The sequence below is a fragment of the Argopecten irradians genome, chromosome 1 (assembly GCF_041381155.1).
Source record: "Argopecten irradians isolate NY chromosome 1, Ai_NY, whole genome shotgun sequence".
NCBI classification, from domain to species: Eukaryota; Metazoa; Mollusca; class Bivalvia; order Pectinida; family Pectinidae; genus Argopecten; species Argopecten irradians.
The window spans coordinates 62557287-62568703 of record NC_091134.1 but is presented as its reverse complement, the minus strand read 5'-3'; the positions used below and the strand labels follow the sequence as shown (position 1 = coordinate 62568703).

Here is an 11417-nt window from a genome sequence, read left to right as displayed (position 1 = left end):
CAGAACACAGAATCTTCATCACACTCAACTCAAGACCAAAAGCTTTGGTTCAATAGTTATCCCATCATATTTCATCACCATATCTTTAATGGTTCAGAAGATAAGACACCAACAAGGAATTGAAACACGTTTCTTACTTTTGACTTTGAATAATATGAAGGAGGTATCCCTCAAGTTCCTCCACCATATCTTGTTTTCAGTAACAGTCCAGACACAAAATAAAATCAAAATTGGAAACAGAAGAAAATCCATCACTTATGCAATGACTCTCTTCATGAAAGATTTAACACAAATAAAACAGATAATAAATTATTTATTGGCTTCTTTTGGGAAATTCTCGATGTGGATGTCAATGACATCTTTTCGTCCTATAAAAAAACCCCACTTCTTTTGAAATCTGAATTTTTCTTCTGCTATTAAGTTAAATTTGAAATGGATGATTTGAAACTCCAGAAAACATTATGCAACAGCTGATGTTGTCAATTTAACTTTATCACATAACATGATTTTTGTATCATTTCAAGAACGATTTTGATTTATATTGCAAATAGTCAAGGACAAACAAAACTTACATTGAAAAAGGTCACATGATCTACAATGTTAATATTATTAGTCACATGATCAATAATGCGAATGAGTCACATGATCTCATCCGAGTTCACAGTTATGGAAGGTTATGGAAGGGCATCCATATTGAAGTTTGCGTCCACTGCTACTTTGTCCCATCATTTCTACAAAAGGACATCGTGAAGCAGTGATAAAATAAGACTTTTCTATCAAGATATGTTTACTCGACACCTTCATGGTTTCCTGTCAAACAGTTCACGAACATCCAGATATTAGTTTGAATCTTGTATGGTTGATATATTCAACTTTTTAATGCTGACCATCGTCAGAAATCATTTTTACACTTGTGTCCCCATTATATAAACACTGTCAGGATTACATTGACAGTCATGTCCTTGTAAACACCATCCACAGGATCACAAACAACTTTTACAACAGTATCAGGTTTAAATGTCTCTTATTTACTGTTGGGCGTGACCTTGACACCTTGTCGAATCTGACCCCAACCTATCAACCTGCAAGCAGAAACAAATTATTACTGCAACTTCAGGATATGTTTTTTATAAAATGAATGCTAACCAGCCATAGGAATTTAAGCAATATAATCATTATATTCTACAGTTTTATAAATTATGGAATTCACATTAAAAGTAGTCTAAGATACTGTATTGTAAGATACAATATCAGTGTAAAAACAAACAGGAAATAAGAAACAAACTGAACCAATATGCATCCAAAACACCATGTGACTAAAACTCCAGATTTCTTACCTCCAGTGTTTCTCCACTCTCCTGCTCAGAGCGATTTTCTCTCCTATTTCTGTACAGACAGGGTTTGTTAATCCGATCTTGGCCAAATCAGCTTTCACTGCCAATACTCGGCCTCCAGTTGACAAAGAACCAATGTTCACCATCAAAATCTCATTCTTAGACAGCTTTTGCACCTGGAATCAAAATTTATATTTACTATCTATACATTTTAATTCCAAGGAATGGCACAAATATATGAAGTGTTTCAAATCATACACAGTTATTTCCCCTAACAGTATATTCATAGAAGTTGTAATAAACAAAGGAACATTATAAGTTTGCATTTCAAGCATATTTAATTTTTTATTTTGATTACTTTGATATCACAGTATTAACAATTTTATCTTCCATGCATGTTGAGGTAAAATCAAACTAATATCTTTCCACTGGAAACAGAAAATTCTTACTTTACAATACAAATATTTTCGGATTTCTGAAGTATTTTCATTATCAAAGAAATTAGAAAAGTCTGCAAGGCAAACATCTCTGCATGTGGCTTCATTCAGATCAGAGCTGGATACAATGGCACCAGACCTACATGGGTAAGGGTAACACTCCCCTGACATGTAACTTTGTACTGTCCTTTTTATCATGCACATACCTTTGCACCTTTCTTGTCTCCCTCCATTTTCACACCCAACAGACGCCTCAACAAGAAGAAGGAGATGGTGAGTTCTGTGTAGATATCAGGTAGTGCACCTACAGCCCCCAGTACACATCCAACCATACGGTCAGCTCGGCACAACATAGGGTCAATCTTTGTACCCACCCCTTCAAATCAATGATAACATGGTTTCAATGTTACAACAGAAAGTTAAAATGAAGAGTCAGAAGCCTACCTCCATGCAATATTGAAAAGCTACGTATAATTTGTTTGGAATATTGAATATTGCACAATTTATCTCTTTATGACCTTCATGCAAATTTTGAAAATGTTATTATAAACTAGAAATATCTGTCTGTCAAACATAAATGCTCCATTTCAATATCAAATCTGGAGAGGACACTATACCATGGGATGTGTCGGAATGCAACAAGACGGACATTAGTAACACAATATGCTCTCCATTTCATGGTTGGGGCAAAACCAACAGTCTTGTATAATAATGTTTTATTATTACATTGTGTATAAGTGATCACTCTATCAAATAATTTTGTGCATAATTACCAATCAGTCCACCCGGTACAGCATATTGAAGATCGTTCTGCTCAGCAAAACACGACAAAATTCTAGAGAATATAGGGGTACACGTTAGCTTTCCATCCTGGTCTTTTAGTACAGTTCCAGGTCGTACTTCAATCTCTTGTCCAACCTAATAAAGAAAGAACACATTGAAGTGAAGATATAACCATTCATAACACTTTTAATAGCATGGCTTCCTTGTATGTGATGCATGCAGTTAATAGTGTGTAAATCTATTTCAAGTAAACTAGTTGTCTTCATCTAATAAATGTGCTTTTTGGTTTTTTTTGATAAATATGCTGTCCACTGTCAGAGAGCTATGGTTGACTACACTACGCCATGCTACACTTATTACCTGTGGGGCAGCTCAGCAAGAAAATCTTTTTCCGATGACATCACTTTAAAAATATAACTCAATTAATAAACTCTTTCAACATAACAACTCTTCAGGTTTGGAGAAAGCTAGAGTACGTATTGAAAATGGATGTGTATACGGACACCTGTCGCTACGGTAAACACATCACTGACAACAAATCATACAGGCCTATCCAGTCAGAAATAAGTACATACTCAACAGGTGTTAGAAATAACCCAAATTGGAATAGCATGCAATCTGTATGTCAATACATTCAAAAGAGTTTACAGAAGAATTTGATGCCACTGTTGTTCAATTGTGACTTCCATAAAGCATATGCAACCTTCAATGTCATTGGCTAAAAGCATGACTCGAAAATTATAGACAGAACCAATCTGACTGGAATCTGTCCAAACAAGATTTTCTGGCTGAGCTGACCCTAACGTGTTAAGTGTAGCATAGTGTACAATCAACGGTGGGTCTCTGGCAATAATTTAAGACCAGAGATAGGATATTTACATCTGTTTTGATAATGTAACCTGTACATGAAGAGGGGTAAATGACCTTACCTTAAGGACTCCCTTCAGAATACTTCCACCGGCCACACCCCCTTTTAAGTCATCAACTTCACTTCCTGGTTTGTTGACATCAAAAGATCGGATAACTGCAAAATGTCGTTAATCAACATGATTCTTCCATTATACTTTAAAACCAGAAAGGAAATTTATAAACCATCCTTTTATTTATATACATTTGTATAAATTCTTCTAGTGCCCATTTTTACCTTCAACACTGTATTCAAAATCTGTGTATTGACGTAAACTTTAAGCTAACTTGTCTTATTTTTATATAAATTCTGAAGATACTGTTAAAAATATATTTTCATCCTTTGAAAAGGTATTTGTTAAATCCACAATTTACCAGTTTGCATGGTATTTGTGACAAAATTTAACAATATATGTTTCAATAAATTTACATCAAAGAAATTATACAAATAAATATGAATTTCTACAGCTTGCATTAATGTTTAGTTATGCATCTGGTAAAGATAAAATGTTTCAGAGCCACTATTTGTGATGATTGTTTTGTGTACATACCTATAAGTCTAGGCTCTGATGTGAAGTCTCGAAGAGGCACGGGTATTTTTTTAACAATATATTCACAGATAACATCAATGTTATATTTCAGCTGAGCTGAGATAGGGATGATAGGAGCACCTTCTGCTATTGTACCTAAAGTAGAAAAAAAGCAAAACCCTTAACAGCTGGTACATTTCTAACATCATTCACAAGATCTCCATGGATGTTCCAAGTAATGCATAAAAAATCAAATGGTGTAGAGAACGAAAGTGGCCATGCTAAAAAATGCATATGTCATGCCTTTAAAATGTGTAAGACAAAATCAATAATTGAAAATGTCATCAGTTTTACGTCTATTAAGAATGGTGCAACGAGAATCTTACACAAAACATACAAATATCTGTTTAGAAGAAAGACAAATCTCTTATGGCTGGCAAGCACTCTGCAAGCCTTGTGATTGCAGCCTGAGATATCTTTGTCTGTGAAACAGGCCCTTGTCAGATCATATCAATCCTAACTTTGAAATAAGTTACTGTTGCGATATACAGTAGCTAACTTAAGGAAAATGATTTTTTTTCAAACAAGTGTAAAAAGATGACAATCTTAAAAATAACTACCTTTTACAAATGATAGGATCTGCTCATACTGTTCCTTAGCTTGACTTTCTTTAACCAGATCTATCTTGTTTTGTAAAATCAGAATGTGTTTAAGCTTCATGATTTCTACAGCTGCCAAATGTTCAGAGGTCTGTGGCTGTGGACACGATTCATTTCCAGCTGTAAATAAAGACATTGCTACTTAGTTTCACAACTAGACTGAACATAAGCAAATAAATCGGTACTTTATAATCACAAATTGATAATAATAAGCCAACTCTACAGAACAATATGGTTGGTGATTTTTGATGTTATAATCACAGTGACAAGTAAGTATTGCATCAATAATTACTTGAGGCTTCAATGAAGTGCTAAGAGAAAAGATAAATTACAGAAGAAAATATTCACCAGATTTCGAAAGTATTTGGAAACTAGGTAAGGCTAAATTATTATTATGTATTTTTGACAGAAATAAATGAAATTACATAAGAAATAACTGCCCCTAACCTACATATAAAAATCAGAAGCAGTGTAATATGACAAATGAGTAACTTTCTCTACTAAATTACAAGATTCTGGTCAAAGTTTATTACAACAAATAGATTAAATTACCAATTAAAAGAAGAGCAGCATCCATGACAGCAGCTCCGTTCAACATGGTTGCCATAAGAATATCGTGACCAGGACAGTCAACAAAGGATACATGTCTGTAAAAGAATCTAGACTGAAGTATTGGTCATAAACATCACAACAAAATTAGCTTTCCTACACAAGATAATTCCTTGCTGCCTCAAAGTTTATGGCATGGAAAACATGTGATTTTATTATTCCCCTCATTTCATTTTTTATTACAGAAATCTCTTTCATAAACAGTGGTTTCTAAATAATTTACATTATATAAGTTACATTTAGACACTTTTGTTCCAAGTACCTAATCAGCCAAAATATGGCCATATATAATTTTTGTCTATTTATGGTCGATCTCGTGATACTGCTGTGTCCTGATTGGTTAAGGTATCCAGTGAATCCAATGGTAGAAAGTACAAATCACTCGTACCTCGAAACCCTAAATTTTCCGGGACATCCTGTTCTGTCACAAGGGAAAATATCTTCTTTTGAGCTTCCACAAGATCTGTAGCAGCTGGGGCGAGGACATGCATTGTTGTCACATTTGTAAATCTGAAACACATCAACAATTCATATAACAATGTTCAATACAAACCAAGAATCGGGAAACAACACAAAACTGGTGAAAGGCTTATTGGGACCAACAGACACTATAAGTATATCATGAAATGGATATAAGGAAATGAACATTGCTTTATCGTTTTCTATGTCATATAAGATCCAATTTTTTTGGCATTATTCAAGATCACGATTCTTAAGTGTTGTTTTCTTCTGCTTTTTTGCTTGGTGAAATGCTTTATTTTGGGTATCCAAATATATTGGGCATCCAAACATGTGATTAACAAGACAAATACAATTTTGACAAAATCCCTTCTTTTTAAATCTATCATATTAAGCTCTATGGCTTCCATACACTGTCAATAATCACCTTGGCATTAGCATATCCCAACTTAATTGTGATATTTCTTTCCAGTTCATTCTTGAATCGCACAGTCTGCAAAGAAATAACATAACATGATATCAATATGAAAACAAGGCATTATATCAGTGGTCAAAATTTTATTTGGTCAAAGAGGTGTGATGCAAATATTGGACCAAAGCATTTTATCAAATTGTAGTAAATACAGAGGTTGTTCTAACAGAATTTTTCTACAAACCTGTACACCAGATATTGCTTTTACTACAGTAGATTTTTTCCATGGGCCCACATGTCCAATAGTGCCTAAAACAGTAAATAAAAGTAAATAAATGACTTCATATAGGAATGGCTCAAACATTGCTGGGCTTCCATATAAGTCGGGTACATAAAGACAGCTCAAAATTATTTCAATCACGCTTTCAAGATTTGTAAGGTAAATTAATTATTAAAATGACAAAATTTAAGATAAACAATAATTTTACACTAACTTCTGAAATTTCTTAATAGATAATAAAAATGACTTTGTTTAATTGTATTATACAACGACAAAGGTAGACACATATTTTGATCAGGGGTAGAATGATACAGTTTTAAGGATTTATAATAATATAAGGGTCTATAATAATGTATCATCAAAATGGAATCAATAATGACAATATATATTATATATGAAAAAGCAAAATTACCTATATTGATTGTGGCCTGTCGACTAATCACATCAAGTGTGAGTGGTGTTAGTTTCTCAACATTCTGAAAGTTAAAAAAAACAATATACGAATACATATTATTATCCTTAAAAATCTAATAATCTAACATATATCTACCATCTTGTTATCATAACTTCAACACTGGGATGACCATGGATCAAGCTGTAATTTATCAACAACAAAATTAAATGGTATAAATTTTTACACAACCAGTCCTTGTCTAATTTTGATCCCTATATATTTTGGTGTCAAACAGGGTTTCAAGATCCTCAAACAACGTGGGTAAAGTATAATTTACTGTCGATTAGTCTCACCTTCCGGTGATTATGACAGTCATAAAACTTGCATCAAACGATGACATCATAATCATCGGATGGTGGGGACTAATCGACGATAAATTTGTACTTTACCCCACGTCGTTTTGGGATCTCGAAACCGAGATATTGTATGGTAATTTTCTTTCTTAACTTATACAAGTAGTACCGGCAACATAAACTTGGATATACTGGCTAAAATATGCTGTCACAGTGGAAATCTGGTATATATCGAGAAGTTACACTGTACTCCATTTAAACTGCTGAACTCACAATTACATTGCATTGGGACGCCCCATCATAATTGATATATCAATTGTAGGAGGTAACAAGGAGCCGCAAAGCTTGGCATTATCCCCCGCGCCCAGTTTGTGTATGAAAGCTCAAACAAAAAAATAAATGAAGCTCATTGTAACTAAGAGTTTAAATCTTGATATTGTCATCCATGTAGGTTTAACTATTTGAACAGAGCTTAGTATTGTCCTTGAATAAATTCATACAACAATATATCCGCTCTCCAGTAACATGACATTTAAAAGAATAATTTAAAAGATCATGTACAGAAAGTTTCGTGTAGCCAAGTTGAACGGTTTTTGAGTTATAGCCTGAAATAGAAAGGAAACTTTAATAATATGGTATTTTTTAAATAAGTTTCCATGGTAACAGAAAAAGTATTGAAAATGAAAGATTCCCATTAGCAAAAGGCACAACTAGAGCACTAGCCTAACATGTACAGAAAGTTTCGTGTAGCCAAGTTGAACGGTTTTTGAGTTATAGCCTGAAATAGAAAGGAAACTTTAATAATATGGTATTTTTAAATAAGTTTCCATAGTAACAGAAAAAGTATCGAAAATGAAAGGTTCCCATTAGCAAAAGGCACAACTAGAGCACTAGCCTAACATGTACAGAAAGTTTCGTGTAGCCAAGTTGAATGGTTTTCGATTATAGCCCGGAATAGAAAGGAAACTTTAATAATATGGTATTTTTTAATAAATTTCCATGGTAACAGAAAAAGTATTGAAAATGGAAGGTTCCCATTAGCAAAAGGCACAACTAGAGCACTAGCCTAACATGTACAGAAAGTTTCGTGTAGCCAAGTTAAACGGTTTTCGAGTTATAGCCCTGAATAGAAAGGAAACTTTAATAATATGGTATTTTTAAATAAGTTTCCATGGTAACAGAAAAAGTATTGAAAATGAAAGATTCCCATTAGCAAAAGGCACAACTAGAGCACTAGCCTAACATGTACAGAAAGTTTCGTGTAGCCAAGTTGAACGGTTTTTGAGTTATAGCCTGAAATAGAAAGGAAACTTTAATAATATGGTATTTTTGAATAAGTTTCCATAGTAACAGAAAAAGTATCGAAAATGAAAGGTTCCCATTAGCAAAAGGCACAACTAGAGCACTAGCCTAACATGTACAGAAAGTTTCGTGTAGCCAAGTTGAATGGTTTTCGATTATAGCCCGGAATAGAAAGGAAACTTTAATAATATGGTATTTTTTAATAAATTTCCATGGTAACAGAAAAAGTATTGAAAATGGAAGGTTCCCATTAGAAAAAGGCACAACTAGAGCACTAGCCTAACATGTACAGAAAGTTTCGTGTAGCCAAGTTGAACGGTTTTCGAGTTATAGCCCGGAATAGAAAGGAAACTTTAATAATATGGTATTTTTGAATAAGTTTCCATGGTAACAGAAAAAGTATCGAAAATGAAAGGTTCCCATTAGCAAAAGGCACAACTAGAGCACTAGCCTAACATGTACAGAAAGTTTCGTGTAGCCAAGTTAAACGGTTTTCGAGTTATAGCCCGGAATAGAAAGGAAACTTTAATAATATGGTATTTTTTAATAAGTTTCCATGGTAACAGAAAAAGTATTGAAAATGGAAGGTTCCCATTAGAAAAAGGCACAACTAGAGCACTAGCCTAACATGTACAGAAAGTTTCGTGTAGCCAAGTTGAACGGTTTAGGAGTTATAGCCCGGAAACGATACTCGGACGGACGGACGGACGGACGGACGGACAGACATACGGACAGAGCCCAAATCAATATCCCCCGCAAACGCGTTTCGCGGGGGATAATAATGTGAATAGCTGGAATTGAATATAAATGGGAGTAAAGCAGAGTCTTGACATCACTGTTCAGAAAAGTTGGACAACATAATTTGTATAATGCAACATAATTATTATATAGACCACTACAACATATATGGCTGTTGTACATCATCACTCTAGATCTGTTGGAACTTGTACATGCAGAAAGAAACAGCAGTCTGTTTAAGTAGATTTAACAAAGCATTTGTAGATCTATAACAACTTAGCCATTCAAAATGTAATTGTGGTAAAAAGGAGTTTGAGATAAAGATTTAAAGGGCCACTACCTTTCCGAAACGGCTTTTAATTTTTGAAATAGGAATGTAAAACGAGATCAATAATTTTGTAGAGTCGCAGAAGTTATTAACTATACGTTTACTAGCACACTTATCATCACCTTCAGAACTGTTTAATTAGAAATAAATAAAATGTTAATTTTCATAACGCGGGTCGTTTTATGTTTCCCGCCGTCGTCCTAAATGCCGCGCGGTAGTTGACTATCACTGCGCCAGACGGCAAAACAGCGAAATGAATCTCCACTGTTATCGTACATTAGACAGGAAATCTTGCATATGTTTGGTGTTGTAACGTCATCTTAAGCCATCGATATATATTTTCTTTTTGTTATTAATGTTTTTAAGAAACCTATAAATTTTGCTCCGGAAAGGTAGTGGGCCTTTAATGATTGTTAATAATACATAAAAACTTGAATCCTAACATCTTTCATACATATCATACATAGGGTTCCACAGTTGCATCAGTTGTTTTTAAAGTTATACATTGTAATGTAAGATACACCTTATGATGAAAAAAACAACAAGAAACGATGCAACCATTATGGCTAATATTTAATCTTTAAAGACAAAATTTGATACTGAAAACTAATCTGAAAAAATGTCCCCTAACTGTTTAAGTGAATACAATGTAAAATCATTCACATGATTAGTCTATAATAACACTCAAAGTGTAATAATTGTTGTAGTATGTTGCAATATGTTATTCTATTATCTTATACTAAGGAGAAAACATGATATAAAGACATTTCGGTCTCATACACACAGTGAACATACTGAATCAGTAGAAATTCTGTTCGTTCTCTTATTTGATCATCGGGATATCTTCCATATCTACATACTCAATCGAAATAATTGTATCCGTTATCACACTGTTGATTCGTTCAAATCACTTCATACCGGCGAATATTTCCTAGTGGCCGAGTTGACCTACTTCTGTCATAAACCCTGAAGTCGCCATACTTCGGTTTGCTTTATGACTGCTTAAAACGATTTCACATCAGATACGATTCCTATATGAGCCAAGGCAATATATGAATACTAACTAGAGTGCTCAAATCTTGTTTTGATAGGTGTGGTTGAAGATTTTTCACTTCTTTTCCTTCGTCTTCAGCTGCCATGCTGTCTGATGCAAGCCGCATTTTCAGTCTGTCTTATCCAAACGCTTGGGGCATCTCGACGTAGAAATAAAGCGTTTGGACGAACATGAAAGATAAACTCGTTCCCAGCAGACATTTTAGTTTGCTCGTTCCCACTTCTTCTTATCGCTTCCGGTTTGGTAAATATTTATCCAATCAAAATTTAATACGTATTTTTCTCAGTACTACTTCCGATTTACTTTTACAGCGCTTTGCATGAAAACAAAACAACACGAGGAAACAGTTTTTGTCAATTTTTCCAACGTTTGTTAGAAAGAGAAGGGGATGGAGATTGCGTCATTTTGTTTCGTGGCAACTAGTCGTATCATCAACAATAACCAATATGTAGTGTTATGCGTTAATGTTTAATTTCAGAAATGATTCAAATGTTTATTGATCACGACGACACATGTTGCACATGATGGGCTATTTATAGGCCCATGCACGTGTATGAGTTACTGTGTAGTAATTATGCTACAAACAACATGGATCGCTATCGTCTTAGGAGTTTGGTCTTCTTTGTATTTACTGGATGCATTTTTCAAGGTAAACATCTTTTTGGAATTAAAGATGCTCCACCGCCGACAGAACATAAATGACATTCGCCATTTGAACAATAATTGGTGTTTAATCGTGTATATATATGTGTCTAATTAACACAAAAAAATAATTTAAAATAATTTATCTTGTCTTTGGTGCATGCACAATCAATACTTCATTCCATATAGGATATAGT

At 34.0% G+C, this 11417-nt stretch overlaps 1 protein-coding gene across 1 annotated transcript; it reads right to left on the bottom strand.

The window, feature by feature from the left end:
- Positions 1 to 300: 300 nt before the first annotated feature.
- LOC138304643 (eukaryotic translation initiation factor 2 subunit 3, Y-linked-like) lies at positions 301 to 10744 on the bottom strand. Its single transcript, XM_069244823.1, has 13 exons — positions 10589 to 10744; positions 6822 to 6885; positions 6374 to 6438; positions 6145 to 6210; positions 5647 to 5768; positions 5202 to 5296; positions 4611 to 4769; positions 4012 to 4146; positions 3484 to 3578; positions 2545 to 2689; positions 1978 to 2147; positions 1338 to 1510; positions 301 to 1082 (listed from the first exon to the last, which is right to left on the bottom strand). Exons 1-13 carry the CDS (start codon positions 10682 to 10684, stop codon positions 1025 to 1027), a joined length of 1443 nt encoding a protein of 480 aa, XP_069100924.1. The 5' UTR covers positions 10685 to 10744; the 3' UTR covers positions 301 to 1024.
- Between the last annotated feature and the right edge of the window lie 673 nt (positions 10745 to 11417).